The sequence below is a fragment of the Oryctolagus cuniculus genome, chromosome 18 (genome assembly GCF_964237555.1).
Source record: "Oryctolagus cuniculus chromosome 18, mOryCun1.1, whole genome shotgun sequence".
Classification (NCBI taxonomy): Eukaryota; Metazoa; Chordata; class Mammalia; order Lagomorpha; family Leporidae; genus Oryctolagus; species Oryctolagus cuniculus.
In genome coordinates, this window is record NC_091449.1 from 4451443 (window position 1) to 4478827 (window position 27385).

The following is a 27385-nucleotide window of genomic DNA, read 5'->3' on the forward strand; positions in this document are numbered from 1 at the left end:
GATGTGCACCGGGGATGCCGGGCTCAGGGAGGTGGGTCCCTGGCTCCGTAGGAACTCTGATGAGCCCCAGGAAGCCGTGAAGTGAGGATGTGTGGGGATTAGGGGCACAGCCACACACAATGGGCCTCACATAGCACCCTTCCCAGAAACACCCAGGGCTGGAAGCCCACAGAGCCCTGGGGTTGTGCAGGGCTGTGGAGGCCAGAGGGGGTCGCTGCATTTCTGCGTCTCTGCTGTGAACCCCACTGCATGCACGCTTTGCCAGCTCCTGTTTCTGGGAGGGGGACGTCCTCTCAACCAGACGCAGGGCTAAGGAAAGGACAGATGCCTGTCAGTGCCTTGCCACCCGAGGCTGTGACGAGCCACCGTGCATTCTCTCATGGGGCCCCCACCCCAGAGCAGGCAGCTGAGAGCTCCACCCCCAAACACGGCTGAGGATGGGGTCTTCCATTCTGTCTTCTGATTCACCTCTGGGGTCAGCAGGCGCTCCTAGGGACTTCTGAGGAGGGGTGCCTACCAGAACGGTGCTGTCCCCACATCTGAATCTGGAAGGGACACTGCAGGACCCTGAGACCGGAGTGCTGCAGCCACGGCCACCAGAGGGGAGGTCTCGGGCATCCCCACCACAGAGATGCTGGGGGACGACATCACCTGTTCAGGTCTCAGGAAGCGGCACCCCCATGTCATCCAGGAGCACGGAGCCCAGGTGCTCAGATCAGGGGAGGAGAGGCCGTGGGGGGCTCAGGACACAGGTGCTGGGGATCCCCAGCCCCACGTGGAGTGTGGTTCCACATGAGCCCAGTCCCCTGCTCCAAGTCCCCCTCAATCAGAGAAACCCAGCACAGGGTGTGGGGCATGGGTCACCAGCTGGCCCGGGGCCAGGGTATCCCATGCTCTCAGTTCCCAGAGGAGCTTGGGGCCTGTGCTCCAAGACACCCTCCCTCCTCAAGCCCCTAGCAGGGACCCAAGCCCGCCAGCTCCCAGCAGGACCCCAACCCAGGCCCGTGTTCCCTGTTGTGGGCCCTCCTGCACCTGTCACAGACACAGATGGGCTGCAGCTCAGCCACACCTCTGCAGCGTCTGCCATCTTCATCCGCTCTCATCAGCTCCGAGAGGCCTGGAAGATTCCGTCACCCTCCCCACGGGATCCAGCCCTCCCCACTCCCCTCCCCCCGCCCCAGCCCCCACAACTGCACTCAACCGCTCAGGAAAGGGAAGTGCGTGTCTCGGCCACCCGGCCTGTGCAGAGAGAACCAGAACCCTAACTGGACAGAAAGTGGACTCCTGGAGGGGTGGGGCTGGAGTGGGGGAGGGAGGCCGGGCAGTCACAGTACAGGGGGCAGCAGAGGCGGAGGCCTGGTCCTAGCTGTCCCTAGTGTCCGCTGTTTCCTGGGCCCCGTCCTCAGGGACAGCGGGGGAGATCGGGGAGGGGCTGCCCCCGTTCCTGTGAGGCCACAGATGAGGAACCCGTGACGTCTCCCCACTCATCTCCAGCCGGACTCTGGGCCTGCGCCCCTCACAGCTACTCTGCTCCACGGGACCATGGGCGGCGGGGCCCAGACCCCAGCCCTCACTGCCCTCCTCTGCCTGGGTGAGCTGGGGACACGGGGACAATGGGACCCCTACAGGTGCGGGAGGGGACAGCACCCTGCCCCAGCTGGGACCCCAGGGCTCAGAGGACCAGGGCAGGCCCGGGCATCTCTGCAGGGGTGGGGAGTGGGGAGCAGCTCTCACGGGGACTTCTCTTCCAGGGCTGTGCCGGGTGCCAGGGGATGGGGCACAGGCGGGTGAGTCCTCCCCTGACCTGGCTCAGTCCCGGGGGCTCCAGACAGCTCATGTTAAGGAGCCCAGGGGGGCTGGGCTGATGGTGATGGCTGGGAGGGGCTGGGAGTGGAGCTGGGGAATGGGGTGGGAGAGAGGCTGCACCCGGGGTCTGCAACTTTGATTCCTTTCCAGGGACCCTCCCCAAGCCTTCCATCTGGGCCGACCCAGGCCCCCTGGTCGCCGTAGGAAGCCCTGTGACCCTCTGGTGCCAGGGCTCTCTGCAGGCTGAGGTCTATCATATGTATACAGAGAGCGGCCGTCATCCCTGGGAAACGAGGCCCCAGCAGGACTCCAGACACAAGGCCAGCTTCTCTGTGATCACGTCCATGAGCTCCCATGACACAGGGCAGTACTGTTGTGTGTATTGGACCTCGCTCGGCCACTCCCAGCCCAGTGACCCCCTGACCCTGGTGGTGACGGGTAAGGTTTTTCCCCTGCCCACAGAAGAAGAAACATGGACTTCACGGAGCAGCAGCCCCCCAGACATTGGTTTGCTTCCCCTGCAGGGATGTTCCCGGCGCCCTCCCTGTCGGCCCAGCCAAGCCCCGTGGTGGTGTCAGGAGAGAACGTGTCCCTCTCCTGTGGCTCAGATGAGGCGGGCACTGCCCATCTGCTGAAGGAGGGTGGAGCCGGCCCCCTGCACAGCCTGGAAGCCAGATACTCCCATGGGGCTGGGCTGTGGCAGGCCACCTTCCTCCTGGGCCCCGTGGACAGCACCCAAAGGGGCATCTACAGGTGCTACCGTGCTGACACCAACAAGACCCGTGTGTGGTCACTTCCCAGTGACCCCCTGCAGCTGGAGGTGTCAGGTGAGGGCCCCAGCCCTGTCTCATCAGTCCTCATGGTCAGTGCAGGGCTGTCCCCACAGGAGGACTGGGCTGGGGGAGGGGACCTGGGGGAGGTCACAGGGAGTGAGAAACAGCAGAGGTCTCAGCCCTGGGGCCCGGGTCACCCTGTGTGGCACAGGGTTTGTGTGGGAAGTGGAGTGGATGGAACAGGGGTGTTGGGAAGGGAACTGGGCTGGGTGCACAGGCCTCTCACAAAGCCCACGCTGGGCGAGGGGACTCCCTAGACACAAAGATGTGCAGCCCTGGGCTCAGGCTGCTTCGGGGAGGTGGGGTCCTGTGTTACTGGGGCTGGCCAGCCTAGGTGACCCCTCCGTGCACACCCCCAGCCCCAGCACCCCAGGACCACACCCTGGAGAACCTCATCCGCATGGGCGTGGCGGGCTTGGTCCTGCTGGGCCTCGGGCTTCTGCTGGCGGAGGCTTGGTACAGCCACAGAAGGACCCGGGCTGCAGGCCGGCAGTGACCTGGAGAGAGGACAGCGCTGGGTCAGAGAGGACGAGCCCTGGGGGCGGGGCAGGGGGGAGCGTGAGCACAGTGGGGAACAGTCTTCCAGCATTCGGTTGCGGGAACTGTCTGGGGGCAGCAGGGGCTCTTCCTCTATTCAGCCATGGACTTCTCCTGCCCTGAGGTGCGAGAGCGCCCCCTGCAGACCAAATGTGGATCCGCACTTAGCTCTTTCTTCATGGATCCTTTTGCTCTCTTTCTGGTGAATTCAGTTCCCAGTGCGCATGCGTGGGAATCCGCGTTTCAGCCAACAACAGGGAGCTTGCGCCAAGTAACAGAATAAACGAGCGAAATAGATTTCAGGGTGGGCGGGGTCAATCCATCTGGGGAGTGAACCAGCAGATGGAAGACTTTCTCTCACTCTCTCTCTCTCTCTCGGTCTGTATCTAGCTCTGTAACTCTTTCAAATAAATAAAATATATGTTTTTAAAAAGTTAATGGTGTACAACATTGGTAATGTACTACAAGTCAGCAAATAATACACTTTAAAGGGCTGGTTTTATGTTATTTGAATTTCAGCACACTAAAGAAGGAAACATGGTTCCTTGGAATTACCATCCAATCCAACAATTCCTCTCCTGCATATAACCACAGGGATTGAAGCAGGAACCCAAGAAGGTTTTTGCATCCACGGGTTCATAGCAGCCTCATTCACATGAGCCCAAAGATGCCAGCAACCAGAATATGCAGACCAGATGAGTGCGTCCACAACAGGCAGTATTTGTAGACACGGCTGATACTCTCCTGTTAGAAAAGAAGGAGGGTCTGGATAATCGTGGAGAAATCAGCCGGTGTCACAAAGAGACAATGGTCTGCTTCTGCTCTGAGAGGTGCCCGGGGGTGCAGATTCAGAGGGCAGAATGTGGACTCGGGTGTGGGGAGGGAGCGTGCAGGCTCCTGCTGAGTGGGTCTGGGGTTTCTGTCTCTGTTAATGAAGATGTTTGTGACAGGTGCTGGTGGGTACACAACACAGTGAATGTGAGAGGTAGCTACAGCATGAATTAAATTTCTGTCAGGTCTGTAATCTGTGCTCTGTGAATTTCAGCTCGAAAAAGGAGGAAGACACAGACACCATTTTTGCCACCTATTTTTTCCTTTAAATGAACACGTAATAATTTGGGAGGTGCAGCGTGGGACTTGAAGGTGTGCTGATCACACCAGGGTGTTCCCATCTCGTCATGTCTTGTGTTTGGGCCCAGCTCCTCTCCTCGAGTTCTTTATAGAAACACTCAACAGGTTATGTGAGCCATGGGTGCCTCCTGTGCTGTGCAGACAGAGCTGTTCCTCTATCTGACTCCACCTTGGGACCCGGGGACCAAACCTCCCTCATCTCTCCCCCAGACCCTTTTCAGCGATAGTGGTCACCATCCTACTCTGCTACTATGAGACCAACTTTTCCAACTTCCGTGTAGAAGAGAGAACTTACACTGGATTCCTGGGAAGGCGTATTTCACTAAATGAGCGTGGCTGCTGCGGATCTGGGGCACCTGGTTCCCAAGGGAGCGTCCTCCTTCTTCCCTGGCACTTTCTGCGTGGAAGGAAGTCTACATGCAACGGACACCTGAGAAGTAGAGCGCAACGCACCTGCTCCGGCCGTGCCTCCACTGTAGCTCTAAACCAAGGTCAGCCTAGCCCGTGTATCGAAGGGGGCATCTGGGACCCCTGCTTTCTGGAGGAGCCCGTCTGTGGTTTCTGGAAGAGAAGTGCAGGGTCTCTGAGTTTCCGGAAGAGGGTGTGCAGGGCTTCCAGAAGAGCGCTCTGGATTCCTGGGTCTACGGAAGAGCGGCCTGGGGTCTCCGGACGCGAGCCCGAGATTCCCGGGTTCCTGGAAGAGCACATTTGAACACTGTAGGTCTCCTTAAGAGGGGGCTGGGGTCTCCGGACTCGCGCCCGAGGTTCCCAGGTTTCCGGAAGAGCCCGTCTGGCATTTCCGGTCCGTCCACCATTAACCTTCTCTCTACCCGGCAGCTCCTCCTTCAGCCCCACCTGGCCCCTCGAACCCTTGGTATCATGCCCGCTTCCTGGTTTTACTTCTCGACGGTGCCAACTCCCTGAGCGCATGGGCGGCTCCTTGGCTCACCTGTCCGCAACAGTGTGGGACAGAGAGGGGATCCTGGGGCCCAGACCCCCACCGCTCCCTACTCCTAGCGCAGGTCGGGCACAGGGGAGGAGCTACAGGAGAGGAGACCCTTAGACACCTGCGCGCCCGCGTTCCTGCGGTGCAGCTCACATCGCTGTCATCATCAACCGAGGCGAATGGGGCCCGAAGCAAGGCGTCCCACAGTGGAATAAGACTCGGCCATAGAAGAGTGAAACCCGGATGTTTTCAGGAAACCGAGGCACTGCGGATACTGTGGAAGTGAAACAAGCCAGGCACAGAGGAGAACGTACGTGGGAAGTCATTCAGGTGTGTGCTGTGAGGGACTTGGGGAGCAGAGTGGTGGTCACCAGGGGAGGGCGTGGGTGCTGGGATCCACAGTTCAGAGTGCAGAGATACAGAATCACGTGGGAGAAGAAAGTCTAGAGGAGTAGTGTGCGTCATGGCGACTGTAGTTAATAATGCTCACGGCATGGGCAGCTGAAATGGCTTAAAACTGTGTCAGATGCTCCCAGCACACAATAAGTCTGTGAGGTAATGCACACGTTATCTAGCTTGGGTTAGCTCTTCCACATGTGTGTGCGTGTGTGTGTTGTGTGTTTGTGTGTTTGATGTTTACATGACAATTATACAGAAATACAACTTTTGAATATCAAAGCAACGATTTCTTTAAAAGGAGAAAGTTTGTTGACCTCTCCTCTTCTCTTTCAGGCTCCTGTGACAAGCCCTGCCTGTTGTGGATCAGGGTCTGGGGTTATGTCAGGACAGAACATTTCCCTGCCATGTTGTTCTGCCTCCAGCGTCCTCTTGATAAAGTTCCAGTGAGTCCGGGGGGAAATGGCTCCCTGCCACAGCACTGATGCAAGGGGTCCCAAGGAACCTTGGCTCTGGTCCTGGGAACCCCCGCATCTGTGCAGTCACCACCTGTGGTGGAATGAGAAGGCCATACCAAGATGGCCACAGGCAAGTGAGGGTCAGTTACTCAGGAATGGCTTCGGAAGCCCCCTTGGAAGCCACCTGGAAATGGAGTAAGCCTGGCAACAGGATGTGATTGGTTAGGGCATAAACTGCCCGTTGACTGGATTGGCTGCCTCAGCTATATAAGCTGCTGTACCAACTGAAATAAATGAGTCTGTGGACTGCTCGCCTCTGGCCTGCTTTCACCTGACTCCTGGAGTCTGTGTGGTAACTCTGTGCCTCTTGCCCCCACCACGCTCCTCCTCTTAGAACAAATCCACAGCAACAGCCACCGTGGCAGCCCCCAGTGGTGCCCTGGAGCTCATGGTCACAGGTAGGTGCCTCTCAGCCCCTCTGTGTCCTTGGCAGAGGCTCGCAGCTGGCTGTGCAGGCCCTGTCCACAGCAGGGGTGTGCAGAGCAGCGTAGGAATGCAGCAGAGTGCACCTTGTCTTGGGCAAGGATGCAACACGAATGGCTTCTTGCCCCCTCACAAACTCAGCTCACGTCTGTTGCTGTGGATTTGATTCTGGGAGGAGGAGCGTGGTGGGGGCAAGAGGCGCAGAGTCACCACACAGACCCCGGGAGTCGGGTGAAAGCAGGCCAGAGGCGAGCAGCCTGCAGACTCATTTATTTCAGTGGCTACAGTAGCTTATATAGCCAAGGCAGCCAATCCAGTCAAGGGGCGGTCTAAGCCCTAACCAATAACAGCCTGTTGCCAGGCAGTTTCTGAAGCCATCCAATCACAGCCTGTTGCCAGGCAGTTTCCAAAGCCATCCAATCACAGCCTGTTGCCAGACAGTTTCTTTCGCCAGCGGCCATCTTGGCATGGCCTTCTCATTCCAGCACACGTCCTCTGCCGTCCCCCAGGAGGTCAGCTGAGCCAGTTGGGCTTGGGAACAGCAGAGCAACCACGAGCTGTGCACACACTGGAACAGGGTCGATTCCCAGTAAGCAAGGTGAGAGCTGATGTTTGTGTGTCACAGCATGTCCACACGGCCCGGGATAGCCTTCTTTCATTTCGTCTCAGACACACAGAAATGTGAAAACACGCTCAGACCATGGGCCATCCAGAGAGAGGCCATAGACTGCCTGTGGTCCTTGGGCCATGATGTGCTGACCTCTGCTGGGCACAGAGCTGCGTGAGAGGAAGTGCTGGCTCAGGCCGTGCACAGGACTGCTGTGCCCATCAACACACTCACACACGCATGCACACACATGCAGACACAGACACACATGCACATACATGCATTTACACATGCACACATGCAGACACATAAACACATGTACACAAGCATGCACACATGTGCAGACACACACATCCATGCACAGAGACACAGACACAGAAATACCTGCGTGCACACACATGCACACACAAGCACAGATTGCGCACACAGAACACAGAGACGCATACACACATGCACACCCAGACCCACTCATACACACATGCAAACAGACATGCATGCAAACAAATGCAGACATACATGCACACATGCACATGTGTATACACACAAATGCAGATACATACACGAATATACAGAGAAATACGCACGTGCACACAGATGCAGACCCATACACACACCTGCACACTGGGAAACACATATACATAAATGCACACAGACATACAAATGTGCACACACATGTGCACACACATCAACAAGACACATTAGAAACAATTCCATAAGTATCTGGTCTCAAGGGCACAGAAATAAAGCAGCCAGTGGTGGAGACGAAAGCTTAGTTGAGAGCCTTCTGGCTCTAGTGGGAGCGGAAGTGCGGGTACTCGGCAGACTCTGCCCAGGAGGTGGGCCCTGATGGGGTTTACCACCTCCCAGAAAACAGAGACCCTGCCCCAAGTCCCTGAGGAGGGGGCTTGGAACCAAGGTCTCCACAGAACTAAAGAGAGCGGGTGCTGTAGAGAGAAAGCAGTCAGGACCCTCGGCCCTCAGGGAAAAGCTCCGGTCACCACCCCAGCCGGCCACATGCAGGGAGCCTGCACCTGCAGATCTGGAAGCAAAGTACTGAAAACCCAACACCCACGGCCTTCACGAGAGCATGAAGCTGAGTCTGACCTAGTGGGGTGGGAACATGCACACCCACAGTGTCTGCCAGAGAGCTGCCCCCTGCTGGGCACCCAACCCCTGGGGGACTGGGAGAGACCACAGAAAGGCACAGGGCCCCTCCACGGGGAGCAGAACCCACTGCAGCTGAACCCTCAGTGAGAACAACCGGCCTCAGGAGGAAGCAAAGGCCCTACGATGCAAGGCCCGGGTTCAATTCTCGGCTGCACGTCTGGGCTCCAGCTCCTTGCTCATGCAGGTCCTGGGGCCATGGTCTCCGGCTTTGGAGCTGGGTTCCTGCCTCCCATGTGGGGGGGTGTGGATAAAGCTCATGGCCCCTGGCATTGGCCCTGGTTCACCCCAGCCATCAGAGCATTCTGGGAGTGACACAATGGATGGAGCTGGCTCACTCATTCTCTCTCTGCCTCTCACATTTTCAGAATTTAAAAATAAAAAATCAGGGACCCCGCCGCGGCTAACTAGGCTAATCCTCCACCTTGCGGGGCTGGCATGCTGGTTTCTAGTCCTGGTCGGGGTGCCGGATCCTGTCCCGGTTGCCCCTCTTCCAGGCCAGCTCTCTGCTGTGGCCCAGGAGTGCAGTGGAGGATGGCCCAAGTGCTTGGGCCCTGCACCTAATGGGAGACCAGGAGGAGTACCTGGCTCCTAGCTTCGGATCAGCGCAGTGCGCTGGCCACAGCGCACTAGCTGTGGCGGCCATTGGAGGGTGAACCAACGGCAAAAAGGAAGACCTTTCTCTCTGTCTCTCTCTCACTGTCCACTCTGCCTGTCAAAAACAAACAAACAAACAAATAAATAAATAAATAAATAAATAAAAATAAAAAATCAGAAACTTGCGCAAAAGCCAGAGGGGACCCCACCCCGGGAGACCCCGTGGGGACTTTGGCCTCATCCTCACAGCGCCAGGGGTTGACTTGAGTTCCGTGGTTGGTGTTTGGAGAGAGTTTGTGTTGGGGGAGCTCGGGGTGAGCCGGTCCCTGTGCCACAGGACAGGAGAAGAAACCCAGCCCCAGGTGTCGACCCCTGGAGCCAGAGCAGCCCTGCCTGAGTCCCCAAGGCTGTCTCTGAAATCCAGCCCTTTCATCTCCCCCAAGGCGAGTGCTCAGGCCCTGGGAGCACGAGCCACGGCAGACAGGCGGGACCTTGTTCACCATCACTTCCAGGGAGCACAGAAAACCCGCCCTCCTGTCCCCACCCTCCCTCCTGCACCTGCAGGGAGAGGGCTGTGGTCCTCGAGGTTCTGTAGCTCAGAAAGGAGATGGAGCCCGTGCTCCCTTTTCCAGACGGGGGGCGGTGCTGTGCAGAGTCCCACATCTCTCCACAGGTGCGAGGCGTTAAAGCAAGGGTCACAGAACCCCCATTCTCTCCCTCGCCTCCCCTGCATGTGGATGGCACGGTGACCTCCCAGGGCTGCCCCGTGACTGTGCCCCTCGGTCTGATCCACCTGTTCTGGAGCTGCAGATGCACTGGGAACCCACCAGACCCGGCCCTGTGGCATCCAGAGACAACAGGAGCTACCCAGGCCAGCAATGGACAGGAGCTCTGGGGAGGGAGTGGCGTGGTATTGAAGCTGACAGACACTGAGGTTGTGTTAGGTAGGAAGTTCGGTGGGAGCTTATGTGTGTATGACAGGCCTAAAGAGAAGACGTCTATGTCCAGCATATGCTGCATCTCAAAGTCATCCCGATGATGTTTCAGGGCAGCCCGGCCTTCGCATCCTGCCTGCCCCCTCCTACCTGATAACCTGCCAGGTGGAGGTCCCGCCCCTTCTGCCTGACAAATCTTCCACAATCTCCCAGATGTAGCCTAGTACCTGCATTTCAAACACCCTGCTCCGGATCCCCATTCTCTAGGGGGTCCTGCTCACCCTTCCTCTGAACCCAGGATGGCGCCAGCTAGGATTCCTCCTGTCTGATACCTTCAGGGGAAAACTCAGATAGGAGCTTCTTAATATTTACAGCCATAAAATCCTTTGTTTCAGGAGGAGATGTGTGAAGACCCATCTCCTTAAAAACCCTCGGCCAGTAACAGATGCAGGTGTGGTTGAATTTGTCCTGGGGCCATGGTCAGGTGGCGGAAAGAGGGCTGTGGCCCTGCCTGTAAAAACATCAGAGTGAAATTCGGGGGGTGACTGGCATAAGGCCTTGCCCGCCAGATCCTGTGCCTCTCACCGGCATGACAGGTCACACCTCCCGCCTGAATCTGCACCTTGCCCTCTCCGCTCATGTCCCTGCTGTGCCTTGGTGAGTCCCAGCACGGGAGGGCTATGGAGGCCAGGGGTACGGGTAGGGGGGCAACACGACCCATGGTTCCTGCCTCCCAGGGCTTTGTCTGAGCTGGAGAATCAGCACCCAGAAGCGTGAGTCCTCCCTTCACTGCCTCAGGGTCACCCTCGAGGTCTCCAGGAAGTCACCACCACTGGGAAAACTGGGAGTGGACGGGGCTGTTGCTGGTGGGAGGGGGCTGGGGTGGGGTCCTTCCGGAAACTCAGGTTCCGATTCCCTTCCAGAGGCACTGACCAGGCCCAGCATGTGGCCGAGCCCGACTCCAGGATTCCAGAGGGGAAGCCAGCAGCTATCTGGTGCCAGGGGCTCCCCGGGGCCAAGGAGTACCAGCTGCTCTCCGAGGGGGGCCTCTCTGCCTGGGGGAGACCCGAGCAAACCAAAACGAAGGGCGGAGTCTGGTTCCCCATCAAGGCCATGACCTCCCGCACTGCAGGGCGCTACCGCTGCTTCTGCCACAGCGGGGAGCTCTGGTCAGAGCCCAGCGAGCCCCTGGATCTGGTGGTCACAGGTAAGTCTGCCCGCTGCCATGCAGTGGTGGGGGCAGGGGGCAGCCCCACCCGGCCACGCTCTGCAGGGCTCAGAACCGGCACTGCTTCCTCTGGGAGGAACCTGCAGGAGAGGGAAGCCCAGCAGGGCATCGTGCAGGGCTCCTACCGAGGATGGCACCCGGGTCCCTGGGACAGGGGAGAGAAGCAGGCCGGGCAGACAGAGAGGCTTGTCCTGTGGGAGGGCCGCTCCCACGGAGGGAAGGTGTCCGGGCCACGGCGCTCCCTACAGCCGGGGACCTGTGTCTCAGACTGAAGCACTTGGTAGGATCTGCAGGAGGGCTCGTGACAAACACAGAGAGCTTTGGCCCCGAGTCACCCGCAGCCTGGATCAGAAGGGCCGAGAGCTGCAAGCAGCCGAGTGTCCCCTGGGGAATGCGTGGCAAACGTGGGCTGCACCACATGCGAGGGAACGGGCTGAGCTTGCAAAATAAGTTGAGACACGGGGCGAAGCTTAAAGCTGTTAAGATGCTAAATCCTATATTATGTATTTTCCCCCAAAGACATAAGCAAACCGCCGCCCCCCCGAGTCTCTGACTGGTGGCTCTGAGGTGGTCCCTGGCCATCGGTTGCCCCAGGCCGTGCTGGGATTGTGGGCCTAGCGGCCAATCTCTGGGATATCCCCGTGGACAGCGGCTCCCAGAGAGTCTGATCCTCACTCCTGGAAGCTGGGGGCACTGAGCGGTTCCACCTGGGAGCACGGCTGGGAGGGCGCGTCTGTGGCTGGGATAGGTGTGGGGGGAGGAGGAGGGTCTGAGGTTGCAGGGGGGAGCCTGGGAGGCAGGAAGACACTGGCCACCTTCTTGTGCAGGAATGTACGACACGCCCACCCTATGGGTTCAACCAGGGCCCACGGTGACCTCGGGAGAGAATGTGACCTTCTACTGCCGGCTAGAGACGGTGACCAACACCTTCTTCCTGCTCCGGGAAGGCGGGCCCAGCCACCCACAGGGCAGCCACGGGGCGGTGCCAGCGGAGTTCCCCGTGGGCCCTGTGACCTCGGCACACACAGGCACGTACAGGTGTTTTGGCGCCTATAGTGGCCATGTGTGGTCCTTCCCCAGTGAGCCCGTGAAGCTCCTGGTCACAGGTGAGGAAGCCCCCAGTTCCCAGGTCCTCCCTGGGCTCCTAAAGAAACCCCAGGGTCATGTCGAAGGGACGTCCACCCCAGGGTGCCAGGGAAGGAGAATGGAGGGAGCAGAGGAAGCCCCCAGCCCCGACCTGTCCTCTTCATCTCTGTCTCCAGATGTGGGAGACCCCAGCCTGGAACCCACAGACCCCGCCCCTGCTGCAGGTGAGTAGCTTGCTCCTCCACACTCAGGAGAGCTGGAGCCTTCCTGTGTATGCCCGTGGGTGCAGTGCGCTTCCCCGCCTGCACAGTGCAGTGCAGGTGCCCCAGGTGTGGTGGTGTTCAGTGCCCACAAGCCGCCGGCAGTGAAACCCACACCCTCCCTCTCATGCTGGTCCATATGCAGAACGCAGGTGCACTAGGGACATGATGAGAAGTTACCCAGAGCTTGTGTCCCAGGGGCCCGTGACACGCAGGGAATCTTGTGTTTAAGACATGGGCGCAGTCTCCAGGAGACCTCACTGTGTGTATGGGAATATTCCAAATCCCAGGACAAGCCCATCTGGAGTACTTCCAGTCCCTAGCATTTTGGATAAGGGACGGGCAACCCGTACAGCAGTGTCTGTCAACCAGAAAAGCCTCCTGGTCTCTGGGGCACAAGCGTCCTGGCTGAAGTGGATGGAACGTCCATGGGTGGAAGTTGGGAGAGAGAAATGTGTTATATGAGGGCAGTTCAGAGAGCTCATGGAAAGTGCAGGGGTAAAAGGACTGGGCCATCTTCTGCTGCTTTCCCAGGCACATTAGCAGGGAGCTGGAGAGAAGTGGAGCAGCAGGGATTCGAACCGGTGCCCATAAGGGGTGCTGGTGCTATAGGCGGAGGCTTTAGCCCATTATGCCACAGCACTGGCCCCATAAACTTCTCTTTTAACTCCATGTCCTGTGAAGTTTTAGAAGCCCCCTGGCATCGCACACAAGGAATAGTGGTGACCTGGAAGGGGGACCGTGGAGGGCTAAGCAGGGCCGCCTGGCTGGGCACACGCAGGTCACATCTGGGTGAACACTGGCCGACGGAGCCCGTTAGTCGATGGTTCTCAGAACGAAGAGATTTCCAGAAAGACAGGGGCGGGAACCAGCAGTGCCGGAAGTCAGGAAGGGGAGGTGACAAGGGACTGGCCAGGAGGCTGGTGGGCAGGGGGCTGGCTCAGGATGCCAGGGGAGTGCCTGGCTTTCGATTTGAAGCCATGTGTGGAGAAAGACCCGCGTGAGGGGGGTGCAGAGACCCGTCGGGGTGCGAGGCATGGAGACGCATGCGCAATAGTGCAACACCAGCTTCTGCCTGGGGCCTGGGGGCCCTGCCCGCGGGTTGAGGCCGCTGGGACCCCTGTGAGGCATGGGGTGGAGACTTGGACAGCCGCGGGGTGTGGCGGGGCTGGGCTGAGGAAGGAGAGGCTGGGGGGGCAGAAGCCAAAGCGACCCTCCCTTCCCACAGCAGGCTCTCAGGAACCCCGTCTCGGAACCACAGTGTCCAGAGTCCAGGACGGTGAGTAGCCGGGCTCCCGCGGGGTGGGGGCAGGAGGAAGGTCTGGGAGGTGAGGGGAGAGGAGCGGGTGGGTGCAGTGCTGCATCCCATCAGCAGCCCCTCTGCCCCAGCCCCAGCCGCCTGGGATCACACCGCCCAGAACCTCCTGCGGATCGGCCTGGCTGTCCTGGTCCTGGTGGCTCTGACGTGGCTCCTGGCTGAAGACTGGCTCTGCAGGTGGAGGACCCGGGAGGGAGCCGGCCGTGCCCAGGCCGGCATGGACTGAGACGTCTGTGCTGTGCCCCAGAGCGGGGTCACCTGCACGGATTGGGGGGCGGGGGTGGAGGTGACGGCCTGCTGAGGCAGATCCGCTCCTTGGCGTGTGCACCTGCTCGGCCACCGCTGCCCCACCCTGGTCTCCCCTGACAAAGCAAACAGCCCAGTCCTCCATAGCAAGGCTGCGGCTGAGACTTCACGCACACTTGCAGCGCAGCTTGGGTTTCCGTGAACTATTTGAGGTCGCTTCAGTGCTGCTTCCCGTCATGCGCTATGTCCTGATCTCTCCCTCCCTTGGCCTGCGGGGTGCCCCCCCCCCAGTCTCTTTCCTGCTGCTGTACCCGAGTGCCACAGGCTGGGTGATGGACAGAGGCTCGTTTAGCTGCTACCCTGGAAGTCCAGTGATGATCACCCAGGGCAAGGGATGGACCCTGGGACTCCCTGAATCCGGGGCTTCCCTCCTCCCCTCATGCTGAGACCACAGCTCGGGACCCCAGACCCGTCCTCCAGGGCCCTTTCTGCCCAATGAGGTGGGGAAGGGAGTTACCTGGTGGCCCTGGAGTCCGCAGCCCTGGCACAGCCCAAGTGCCAGAGCTTCTCCCACCCTGGCGGGGTCTCACCGACAGTGGTATGGTCCCACCAACGTGAGTGGGGTCTCACCATCCTAGCTGGGGTCCTACTGTTGTAGGTTTGGTGTCACTGACCTTGTGGGAGGGGTCTCACCATAGTGGCTGGGGTCCCACTGACCTGGGTGGGGTCTAACTACCCCAGGTGGGGTGTCACTGATGTGGGTGGGAAGGGTCTCACCATAGTGGCTGGGGTTTCACTGTCCGGGGTGGGGTCTCACTATCTTGGTGGGGTCTCCCCGATATGGTTGGGGTGTCACCGACCTGTGTGGGAGAGGTCTCACCGATGTGGGTGGGGTCTCACTGCCCCAGGTGCGATCTCACTGGTTGAATCCCTAGTGACAGAGAGACTGGCAGACTCAGGGGTGGGGTGAGGGTGGGGGCAGAGGGGCTGCTTGGGGAGGGGGCTCCTGTGCTGGATGCAGACGCTCTCAGAGTGGGCGGGGGCGGTGGAGCTGTGCTGTGAACGCCTAATGTCTCACTGTTCTCCTTGAAGCCCTGAGTGTGGCGAATCTCCTGTTCTGTTTTGCCACAAAACCTGTCTCCAACAGTGACCCCCTAGGGAGCAGAAGTGTCCCTGGTTGAGGACCACTGTCACATTCTGTAACAGGGTTTCTGGAACCTTCCGTGTGGTGTGGTTTGGCCAGGGCCTTCTGTGCACTGAGGCGTGGGTAGCAGCAGCCCACAAGCATCCCCAAGCACCACCCGGTGTCCCACAGGAGGCAAAGACCACCCCTGCTGAGCCCACGGACCCGAAGCGTCCCGGCCCGTATGCTGTTTTGCTCCAGATTCCAAAGGCTTCTTTCGGTCTTGCACAGACAAGCCGTGGGCACAGGATCTGGGGAGCGCTGGTTTCCTGGTCTGCCCCAGAGCCGCCCCGTGGACAGCCACTGAGTCCTCCCTCCCTGTGCCTCCCCGTCACCCGGATATGATCGCTGATGGGGGATTTTAATTAACCTCCGGTGCTCACAGGGTCAGATGCTTCCGGTTCCCACTGCCAGGCCTTTGCGTGCAGGGAGCCATGGCAGCAGGGAGCACACAGGGTCCTCCCTGAGAGGACCCTCCCTCTGGCCAAGGCCATTCTCTCTGAGCACGACCTCGGGGCTGATCCCACCCAGAGTGAAGGGCAAAGGCCCAGCTGGAGGCGGCGGGTTCTGGCCCCGCCACACGGAGCGGCAGCAGCAGGTGGCTCTGCAGTGGCCCCCAGGCTGTGTCTGCAGGTACGTGGGTGGTGCTGGACACCAGAGGATAAACTGTGAGCCGTGCGGCCCAGCCTCACCCTCCATGACTGGCACCTGAGTGCCTCCGGCAGCGCGAGGCTGAGCGAGGGCAGCCCCTCCTCCCAAATCACTGGGGTGGGGTGGGGCAGGTCTCCACGGGGGGCCCAAGGGATGCTGACAGGTGGCGGACCTGCTCTGTGGGTCAGCACTGTGCAGGGTAGGTTCTATGGGATATAAGTTATATTTAATGAAGCGCCTTAGAAAATATTAGAAGGGAAAGAACATTGCATAGAGCCGCTGGCAGATCCTCTCCAAACCGGCGCTTACGAAGGCAGTTCTGCTCCAAGACCCAGAAAGTCCTTCCAGAAGCCCCCGAGCGAACATGGACGCCCAGAAACACCCAATACCAACCAGGCTCAACTTAGAAGACAAACTTCCTTCGGGTTAGGATTGACTTCCGGCCTGTGTATGGTTGGGCCAAAGGAAGTGGACTTCCCCCGAGCTCTGTGATTGGCTCCCAGGATGCAGCAGGGGGCAGGACTTCCTGCTCAGGGGCCGAATGAGCTCGTCCCATCTTTAACAGGAGGTGGCTCAGCCGTCTTATGAGACCTGCTGACAGCACCTGGCCTGCCCTCAGACAAAGCCTTCCTAGTTCGGGGGTGGGGCTGAGGTACAACCCTACCCCCCAGGCCGCCCGGGGTATTGTGGGTATATGCGGCCATGGTGAGAGGTAGCCAATGGGCGCTCGGCTCTCAGTGACTCTGTCTCCCGCACCCTGTGGTTTCTGAGGCGCTGGGAGGAACCTTTCGCTCACCGGGTGGCGTCTGCTCTCGGGTCTGGGACAGCTCCAGAGCCGGCAGGGGAGAGGCCGTCTCCTCGTCTCCCACGCGGGAGAGGTTGACGGCGGGGTCTGCAAAGACTGAGGAGCCACGTCACGCTGGGCCCTCCTTGCTCACGCGTGGACCTTCCAGCCCCGACCTCCGAAAGGGCACAGAGGCTGGGGTGGTCACAACGCGCCCACCGGAGGAAGCGCCTGGGAAACCCAGCCCAGGGCTCGGGGGCACTCCCGGCCGTGGACAGGCCCGCATGTGGGTGCTGGAGGGCAGCACCGCCCCAGAAGCCCCCCAAGCTCAGGACCCTCCCGATGGGCAAGCAGGAAGCCAGGAACTATGCCCGCATCCCGGTCCACAGTGACCCCCATTGGCCTGCCCGCCAAGCTCCCCGCCCATTTGCACCTGTATTGCCCTCCTCTCAGGCTGGTGGCCGAGCAGGGCTGGGCCTCACCCACTCCCTGGAGGCTGCGTGCTTCTCCGAGCTCAGGGCGCAGCAGGAGAGCTGCATCTCAGGTTCGTGGCCGTGTCCTCAGAACCGTCTGCTCTGAGCCTCTCTCATCTACACAGAGTGAGAAGGAGCAGGCTGCCCTGGCCAAGGCCACCGGCACTCCCTCCTCCTGCTCACAGGATCCGGGTCACTTTGCACCTGTGACCTGCACGTTGGGAGGAGGGCGGAGACACAGAGGCAGCCCCTGTGCAGTGAATGGCCAGCGTGGACCCACCGTGGGGCGTGCCATCTGGGCCTTGCTTGTTTGGGGTTAGCCTGCACCCTCCTGGGGAGTGTTCCTGGGTGGTAGCTTTATGAGTCTTGAGTGGTTAAAGAATGTGGGGCCTGGAGATGGGGTCGTGGCCCAGGTTAAAGCCGTCACCTGCGATACCAGCGCCCTATAGTGCAGCACCAGTAGGAGTCTCAGCCTCTCTGCCTGCAGTCCAGCTCCCTGCTATGCAGCTGGGGGAAGCATCAAAGGATGGCCCAAGTGCTGGGGCTCCTGCACCCACGAAGGAGACCCAGAAGAAGCTCCTGGCTCCTGGCTTCAGGTCAGTTAGATCTGAAGTGGAGCAGCCGGGACCCCTACCTGAGCTCTGGTACAGGATGCTGGTGTTGTGGGCGGCGGCTTCACCTGCTGCATCCAGCGCCAGCCCCTTGATCTCAGCGCCCAGAATGGGACTGGGGAGTCCGAGCGTGGTCCCACTTAAATTCTTGCAGGAAGCTGCAAGTTCTTTCCCTTAGCAGCTGCGCCATCCCAGGTCCCCTCAGCAGCGCCCGAGGCTTCCCTCTCCTCTGTACCCACGATGGCACCCGTGGCCTCGCCCGTGGCAGCCCTCCTGTGGGGTGGGATTCAGTGGCTCCCCTGGCACTGGCATCCTCTCCCTCCTTGTGGGCGCTTGATTCTGTGTGAGAGATGCCCATCCAGTCCCGCTCCCCTCTGTAGCAGGGTCTGTTCTCTGTGTGCAGCAATGAAACCCTGCCTGTGCAGACACACATGACCTCAGGGACGCGGGTCGTTACAGGAAGAGCGAACACCTCAGGATTCAGAGAACTGAAAATAAAACAAAAAATTACCTACATGAAGGATCTTTGTGGGTGAGATCCTGGTGGAAAGAAGGGACCATCTAAGAAGGATGCGCCTTTCTCTGAAGGGAGGAGAGAACTCCCATTTTGCTGATGGCCCTGTCTAAATTCAGACCATTTTTGCAGACTAAAAAGGCTTTATTTAAATAAAAAAAGAAAGATTATTTATTGATTTGAAAGTCAGAGTTACATGGATATTGAAGGAGAGGCAGGGAGAGAGAGGTCTTCCATCCACTGGTTCCCAACTGGCTGCAATGGCTGGAGCTGCACTGATCTGAAATCAAGAGCCAGGAGCTTCTTCCGGGTCTCCCATGCAGGTGCAGGGCCCAAGCACTTGGGCCATCTTCTACTGCTTTCCCAGGCCATGGCAGAGAGCTGCATCAGAAGTGGAGTAGCCGGGACTCGAACTGACGCCTATATGGAATGCCGGCACTGCAGGCAGCGGCCTAAACCACTATGCCACAGCGCTGGCCTCCAAAAGGCTCTCATAGCCAAGGCAGCTCATGTCAACAGCCCCGGATGATCACTGATGTCATACATAAGAGTGTTAATTGTTAAATCAACAACAAGAATCTCTGTGCACTAACTCCCCATGCAGGACCTCTGATCTTCATGAGTTGTATTATAAGAATTAACTGTAAAACTAGTTCTCCACACTGTGTGTGCGCGTGTGTGTGTGCAAATTGTTGAAATATTTACTTAGTATAGAGTTGGTCTTAGTATAAAATTGATTGAAGAGACTGGCGCTGTGGCACAGCAGTTTAACACCCTGGTCTGAAGTGCTGGCATCCTATATGGGCTCTGGTTCAAGTCCTGGCTGCTCCACTTCTGATCCAGCTCTCTGCATTGGCCTGGGAAAGCAGTAGAAGATGACCCATGTCCTGGGCCTCCTGAACTCATTTGGGAGACCTAGGGGAAGCTCCTGGCTCCTTGCTTCAGATCGGTGCAGCTCCAGCTCTTGTGGCCAATTGGGGAGTGAACCAGTGGATGGAAGACCTCTCTCTCTCTCTCTCTCTCTCTCTCTCCTCTGCTTCTCCTTCTCTATGTGTAACTTTGACTTTCAACTACATACATAAATCTTTAAAAAAATGAATTTGATAGAAAATGAATCTTAGTGGAGGATGGGACTGGGAGTAGATGAGGGTGGAGGAGGAGGAGTGAGAGTGTGGGAAGAATCTCTCTATTCCTAAAGTTGTACTTATGAAATGTATATTCATTAAATGAAAGGTTTCTTTGGGAGAAAAATAATAATTGAACGTGGGCTGGCATTGTGACTCAGCGAGTGAAGGTGCTGCCTGAGACGCCAGCATCCCACACGGGAGCACGGGTTCGAGTCCCAGCTGCTCCACAGAATCCAGTTCCCAGCTGATGCACTTGAGAAGCAGCAAGAGAAGTCCACGTGCGTGGGCACCTGCACCCATGTGGAAACCTGGATGGAGTTCCAAGCCCCTGACTTCAGCTTGGTCTACCATAACCACTGCAGCCATGTGGGGAGTGGACCAGTGGATGGAAGACCACATCCCCCCCCCTTCCCCGGTAACTCTGCCTTTCAAAAATGTAGATAAATAATTCTTTAATAAATAAATAAAAGGAACCGAACTATGGGAACAGGGAGTTGTAGTAAATCCATCCACGTGTCCTGTAAGGGTGAGGATCGGCTCCAGGAACCCTGTGCCGGGTGAGTCTGGTCATGGGACATCAAGGAGTCCCAGCACACACCTGCATGATGGCGCCTACTTCACTCTGGGCTCTGAACTCCGCCGTTCACTCCTGGGCGGGGAACGGCAGAGCTCGCTGCTGTATTCCTATGAGAATGTCCACCGGGGGCCGGGCGTCCTCCTGCAGTGGTGCAGACCTGCGTATCTAGGACTCTGCCCCCAGAAGCCGTGCAGCAAGAGTACGATGAGGTCGGCAGCTGTCAGCTTCATTAGAATGTTGGGGGCGCCGGCGTACAGGCGACTGTGGCTGACCAAAACGTGCCCTGACACCTGACAACGCCGTGACTCAGGAATCCAACATTCTCCCTCAGTCTAAACGCCAGGCTGCAAAGCTTCATGGGAATTCCTCCCACACATTTATTCAGGTAGGAAACACACATACACATGCATGCCCACACACTCCCAAATTTACATACACTGTTCCCGAGGACAGGAAAAAGGAACGTTTTATCAGGCAAGGAGAGAGTGCTATCAAAACCAGAGACGCAAACAGTCAGATGGGGAAATCCTGGGACGGATGCTCCCATAAACTTAGACTCCCACGAAAACGCTCACAAAGAATACTCGTTCCTATAAGAAGAGAGAATGCAGGGGACATGAGCACACCGGTTGGTTGTCGGTGGTGAAGGCAGGCACCGGTCGCTTGATACTAAAGAATCGATGACGTTCAATACATTACCAGAAGAAACAGCTCATCAGACACAGACAAAGCTGTTTTTGTCTGAGAGATTTTGCATCCTCCTGTCAGTCATCACATCTTCTCTCCGGAACGTCAATTCAAGTCCTTTGCCCACTGCCCAAATGGGGCTTTTGTGTTTCCATGTAAATCATGAGTTTTGTTTCACTCCAGGCTGCTGGAGGTCTGGGCTCTGCTAAGTGGAGCTGTGTGGATCTCCCTTGGAGCGCTGACGGGAGTTCGTGTGTGGACCGCGAACCTGCGACCTGACGGTGACCAGTGAGGGCAGTTTCTGGTTGAGACGTTGGGTTGTCTTTAGGTAAGATGACGTCATCAGGAAAGAGCCGAAGTGCCTTCTTCCTTCCCAATTCGCACGCTTCTGTGGCTTCTTCTCGCCCACCTGCTCTGGCGAGGACTTGCAGGGCCGCGCAGAGCAGCAGTCAGGGTTCACGTTTCCTACAAGGACCCGCACTCTTCCTCCACGGAGACAGCGGCAAACCAGTGCGCACTCCCCTCAGTGACGTGTGAGCGCAGCATGTCGGCGTGCGCCTGCGCACTCACGTGTCGTCGTGTGTGCAGTATCGTGTCATCATGCGCGTGCGCAGTCCTGTCTTGTGCGCATGTACAGTCACATGTCACGCTGTGTCCCTGAGGCCAGTGGCGGTGTGCGCCTGCGCAATCCCCAGTAGACGTGCACCTGCGCAGTCCAGAGTCGGTGTGCGTCTGCGCGAGGCCGTCTCAGGTGAGTCCGTGTCCGCCCACACGGGGAAGCTGAGGCTCAGGGCAGAGGGGTGTGTGAGGGGACGCAGTGAGGGCGCCTCCCCCGGGAGTCAGGGCAGGCGGCAGGGAGGGGGCGGCGCAGGTCCTGGGAGGCCTCAGGGCCCCGCAGCGGGTGGTCGGGTCAGGGGAAGCTGTGGCTGAGGGGCGTGGGAGCGGCGTCCGCGGCGGAGGGGGCGTCCGGGCCTCCCCCGCCCTGGGTCGGGCCCCGGGACCTCCGGGCCGGGCGGGAGCGGGGCTGTGCCCACCTGCATCCTCCGGAAGTGGCCGGGCTGCGACCCCACAGGAGGGGCTGAGGGCGGGGACGACCCCACCCCGGGGCGCATCAGCCCACCTGAGGGGCGGCTCCGGGAGGCCCGTGTCCTTGGTGCTGGGTCCTGGCCCTGGGAGAGGAGGGCGGAGCCGGCTGACAGGGCGGGGCGGGGCCCCATCCCTGCAGGGCGCCTGTGCCCCCATCCTGGGGACTGAGGGCCTGGCTGGGGTGGGGCGGTGCCCCTTCCTGTGGGGTGTGGACAGAACAGCCCTGCGATGCTGGGAGGACCCGGCCTCCGAGCGTCCACACCCGGTGTGTGTCCGTGCCGCGGGGGCTGTGCCGGGGCCGGCGGAGAGGACGCCATGACCCCGCCCTCGTGGTCCTGCTCTGCCTGGGGGGGACTGGAAGACGGGGAGGGGAGACCCTGCTCTGGGAGAGACCCTGCCCCCGTCCCCGCCCACAGCCAGGCCCTGCTCCCTGGAGACCCCAGGCTCAGGAGCCCCGGGGAGGAGAGGACGGGCGCAGGGGCAGGGGCAACCCTCTCACGGGGAGCTCTCCTGCAGGGCTGTGCGGGCCCAGGACCCGAGTGCAGGCAGGTGAGCGTGCCCCCACTGTGCTGGTCCCCCCCCCATGGGACAAGGGCCACCCTGGGCAGCTGGGGTGGGGACAGCAGCCCTGTCTGGTGAGGAGGGCGTCTGGGAGCGTCCTGGCCTGCGAGGGGACGTGGTCCTGGGACCCAGCCTCTGGTTTCCTTCCAGGGACCCTCCCCAGACCCAGCCTCCGGGCTGAGCCAGGCTCTGTGATCGCCCTGGGCAGGCCTGGGGCCCTGTGGTGTTGGGGACCCTGGAGGCCCAGGAGTGCCGTCTGTATAGAGAGGGAGTCCCAGAGCCCTGGGACAGAGCGATGCCCCTGGAGCCCGGAAACAAGGCCAAGTTCCCCACCCTCTCATGGCTGAGGTGTACGCGGGCGCTACCGCTGTGTCTGCGTCAGCGCTGCTGGCTGCTCAGAGCCCAGTGCCGCCCTGGAGCTGCGGGTGTCAGGTGAGGGTCACGCAGGGTCCCAGCCCCACAGGCTGTGCCCTCAAGGAGGGGTCTGCTCCCAGGGGTCCCCCTCTCATAGCGCAGCCCTGGGGGTACCGTGGGGGGTGAGCCCTGCTTCACATGACTGCTCCTTCTCTCCCAGGAGCCTACGGCAAGCCCAGCCTCTCAGCTCTGCCCAGCCCTGTGGTGACCTCAGGGGGCAATGTGACCCTCCAGTGCCCCTCCCAGCTGGGATTCCACAGGTTCATTCTGACAGAGGAGGGGGTGCCCTGGGCTGCCAGGACCCGGAGCTCAGAGCCACGCCCTAGTGCGCAGTCCCAGGCCCTGTTCCCTGTGGGCCCTGTGACTCCCGGTCGCAGGTGGGCGTTCCGATGCTATGGCTCCTACAGGGAGAATCCTTCCGTGTGGTCAGAGCCCAGTGACGCCCTGGAGCTGGGGGTGACAGGTGAGGAAGCCACAGCCTGAGCAGGAGCTGGGTATGTCACGGAGACACTGAGAGGAGGCGTAGATGGGAACTGGGCAAGGGGCCTGGGGTTCCTGGGCCAGACACCCAGAGTGAGGGTGGTGGAACTGCAGGGCAGGAGGGATAGGGTGTGGGCGGAGCCAGTGTGCAGCCCCCCCCCTTCCCTTCTGACCCAGCAGGGCCCTCGGTGGTCCCTGCAGAGGGCCTGATGGGTTCTGCCCAGCGCCCTGGCCGGCAGCCCCAGGCCGGGCTCCCACAGCGGGCGAGCACTGCAGAACTGGACAGGACCCACCCAGGACGGGCCTCACACCCCGGGGTGTCTGTTAGAGTAGGACAGAGACTATCGAGCCCAGTGGGGCCTGGTCATGGCCCAGGGTGGGCCCGGGACCTGCTCCTGTAGGGAGAAGCTCACCAGGCTTGGCTGCCACATGTCTCTCCCCTGCGGAGTTCCCTGGTGTCTCCTGAACACAGACAGAGTGATGTGTGGGCGACTCACACGAGGACCACGCTGAACTGCGTCGCGAGACGAGAGGCTGGGAAGCACAGAGTGCGGAGCAGGCCGGGGTCTCCTCCTCCTCACTGTCCTGTGCCTGTTCTCAGGAGGACCAGAGCCCAGCAGCCCCTCGCACCCCCAGCCAGGCTCCCCCACTGGTGAGTGAGCTACAGGCCTGACCCAGGGCTCAGGCTACTGCGGGGAGTAGTGGGTCCTGGGTCACTGGGGCTGGCCAGCCTGATGACCCCTCCGTGCACACCCCCAGCCCCAGCGCCCCAGGACCACACCCTGGAGAACCTCATCCGCATGGGCGTGGCGGGCTTGGTCCTGCTGGGCCTCGGGCTTCTGCTGGCGGAGGCTTGGTACAGCCAGAGAAGGACCTGGGCTGCAGGCCAGTGGTGACCTGGAGAGAGGACAGAGCTGGGTCAGAGAGGCCAAGCCCTGGAGGCGGGGGAGGGGGGATCTGGGCATGCATGGTGAGAAGCTGTGGGAAGTGGGCGGAGCTCACCTGGGGTTGTGGGAATCCTGCTCAGGGGCAGGGACCCTGGTGGGCCGCTGGTGGTGCTGCTTTCCCGGGCTCCCATGCGCATTCTGGGAAGGGGCTCTGGCCTCCCGCAGCCCTACCCACTGCCCTGCAGGCTCCCGTGGGGTTCTGTCCTGTTCCTCTCCAGGGACCGCACACAGCTCAGTGGCCCTGAGTCTCCACAGGAGCCCGGGCCCTGCCGCCCACAGAGAGGGTAACGCCAGGATTTGCTCCCCTTGACCTTCAGCAAGTGGGCCAGGATGTGGTGGGACACCTGTCACTCAAGATGGGTTTAAAATTCTGCTCACCAAAAGGAGGCCATGACAGGTGGGGCTAGAAGTGGGAGGTCAGAATCAATAGATCTGGGCTGGTGCTGTGACTTAATGGATAAAAGCTGCTGCCTGAGGTGCCGGCATCCCCTGTGGGCACCGGTTCAAGTCCTGGCTGCCCCACGTCCAATCCAGCTCTCTGCTATGGCCTGGGAAAGCAGTAGAAGATGGCCCAAGTGTTTGGGCCCCTGCATCCATGTGGTAGACCCAGAAGAAGCTCCTGGCTCCTGGCTCCTGGCTCCTGGCTGGAGATCAGACAAGCTCCAGCTGTGAGGACCCATTGGGATGAAACCAGCAGATGGATACCTCTCTCTCTCCTTCTCTCTGTAACTCTGATTTTTAAATAAATATTTTTAAAAACGTGTGGCTTATCAAACTCTAAGGTAAAATCCCAGATGACCGTGGGAATCCACCCTCTGAGAGGACCACACAGAAGTGAAAGAAAGTGTGTGCAGGGTTTCTTCAGGCACGGGAAGTTCAAGGTCATCTGGATTTCTCAATGCACAACTAACATAAACCCCACAACACGGCGGCTCTGGCAGACGGCAGCACCCGGTGTTCTGGAAGAGTGCGGATGCCTGCCCGGCTTCCTCTGGTGGCTGGTTACTCTGCTTGTCCGTGTGGTGCAAGTCTGCGTTTCCCACAGAGTTCAGGGAGGTGGGACTGAGAGAGCGCTGTGGATTCTGCACCAGTGTTTCCAGTTATGGGCTGGGACCCCACCCCACCACAGCGTAGCTGAGGGAGTAAAGCCAACACCTGCAGCGCCGGCATCCCATATGACCACCAGTTCCAATCTCGGATGCCCCACTTCTGATCCAGCTCCCTGCTAATGCCCCTGGGAAAGCAGCAGAGGATGGCCCAAATGCTTGGGGCCCTGCACCCACGTGGGAGACCCAAAAGAAGCTCCTGGCTTCAGCCTGGCCCAGCCATCTGGGGAGTGAGCCAGAAGGTGGCAAATCTCTGTTGCTGTCTCTCCTCTCTGTCCCTACCTCTCGAATAAATAAATCAGAGTTTACAAAAAAATTTTTAAACACTCCTAGAAGGAAATACCTGGGTAAATATGACCTCATCACAGCGTCTTAGCTGTGATTCTGAAAGTATGAGGAACAAACAGGAAAATGGCTGCATTGATCATCCTCAAAACTTCAGAACTCTGTGCACCGTGGACAGCTATGAAGGGAACAGGAAGACAACGAACACATTGGATGCAGATCTGGAAGCCACAGTAGGAAAAGCAAGGGTGCAACTCACTCAGCACAAGGGAAGGGAAGTGCAAATAATGCCAGAGAGAGGCACCCCCCACGCCACCTCACAGGTCACTTCTCGAGGACACAGTAGGCAGAGTGTGGTCAGAGTGTGGGGAAATCGCAGCCCTGAGACGCGGCTGGAATGTGCAGGGTTTGGTCAGTGTGGCAAGAGGCTCATAGTTCCTCAAAGCACCACACCCAGCGTCAGCACAGCACAGAGCAACCCACCCCCTGCATGGAGTCAGTTGCTCCCGTTGACCCACATCCTGGCAAGGGTCAGGGTCAGGCACAGCGCTCACCAGTGTGCTGAGTGCAGGCTCCGTGGAGCGTTCTCACCACCGAGGGCCAGGGGGAGGCCCTGACAACCACCCAGGGACTGTGCACACAGGCATCCCTCCAAGCACGGCCGGCCAGGGACAGGAGCCAGATGTGCACCGGGGATGCCGGGCTCAGGGAGGTGGGTCCCTGGCTCCGTAGGAACTCTGATGAGCCCCAGGAAGCCGTGAAGTGAGGATGTGTGGGGATTAGGGGCACAGCCACACACAATGGGCCTCACATAGCACCCTTCCCAGAAACACCCAGGGCTGGGAGCCCACAGAGTCCTGGGGCTGTGCAGGGCTGTGGAGGCCAGAGGGGGTCGCTGCATTTCTGCGTCTCTGCTGTGAACCCCACTGTATGCACGCTTTGCCAGCTCCTGTTTCTGGGAGGGGGACATCCTCTCAACCAGACGCAGGGCTAAGGAAAGGACAGATGCCTGTCAGTGCCTTGCCACCCGAGGATGTGACGAGCCACCGTGCGTTCTCTCATGGGGCCCCCACCCCAGAGCAGGCAGCTGAGAGCTCCACCCCCAAACACGGCTGAGGATGGGGTCTTCCATTCTGTCTGGGACCCGGGACCGCTTCTGATTCATCTCTGGGGTCAGCGGGCGCTCCTAGGGACTTCTGAGGAGGGGTGCCTACCAGAACGGTGCTGTCCCCACGTCTGAATCTGGAAGGGACACTGCAGGACCCTGAGACCAGAGTGCTGCAGCCACGGCCACCCAGAGGGGAGGTCTCGGGCATCCCCACCACAGAGATGCTGGGGGACGACATCACCTGTTCAGGTCTCAGGAAGCGGCACCCCCATGTCATCCAGGAGCACGGAGCCCAGGTGCTCAGATCAGGGGAGGAGAGGCCGTGGGGGGCTCAGGACACAGGTGCTGGGGATCCCCAGCCCCACGTGGAGTGTGGTTCCACACGAGCCCAGTCCCCTGCTCCAAGTCCCCCTCAATCAGAGAAACCCAGCACAGGGTGTGGGGCATGGGTCACCAGCTGGCCCGGGGCCAGGGTATCCCATGCTCTCAGTTCCCAGAGGAGCTTGGGCCTGTGCTCCAAGACACCCTCCCTCCTCAAGCCCCTAGCAGGGACCCAAGCCCGCCAGCTCCCAGCAGGACCCCAACCCAGGCCCGTGTCCCCTGTTGTGGGCCCTCCTGCACCTGCCACAGACACAGATGGGCTGCAGCTCAGCCACACCTCTGCAGCGTCTGCCATCTTCATCTGCTCTCATCAGCTATGAGAGGCCTGAAGATTGTCACCCTCCCCACGGGATCCAGCCCTCCCCCTCCCCTCCCCCCG

The 27385-nt window shown here is 59.7% G+C and overlaps 1 protein-coding gene across 1 annotated transcript; it reads left to right on the forward strand.

The window, feature by feature from the left end:
- The first annotated feature begins 1025 nt into the window (after positions 1–1025).
- On the forward strand, positions 1026–26343 carry LOC100357554 (leukocyte immunoglobulin-like receptor subfamily B member 3). The gene is given in 17 exon segments (XM_070063487.1): positions 1026–1591; positions 1752–1787; positions 1957–2244; positions 2331–2891; positions 2999–3095; positions 4376–4417; positions 4518–4584; positions 6502–6565; positions 10817–10840; positions 10843–11100; positions 11949–12431; positions 21941–22510; positions 22513–22615; positions 22617–22717; positions 22860–23162; positions 23781–23831; positions 23939–26343. Coding segments are annotated over 17 exon segments (3234 nt in total). The 5' UTR covers positions 1026–1542; the 3' UTR covers positions 24076–26343.
- Positions 26344–27385: the final 1042 nt, after the last annotated feature.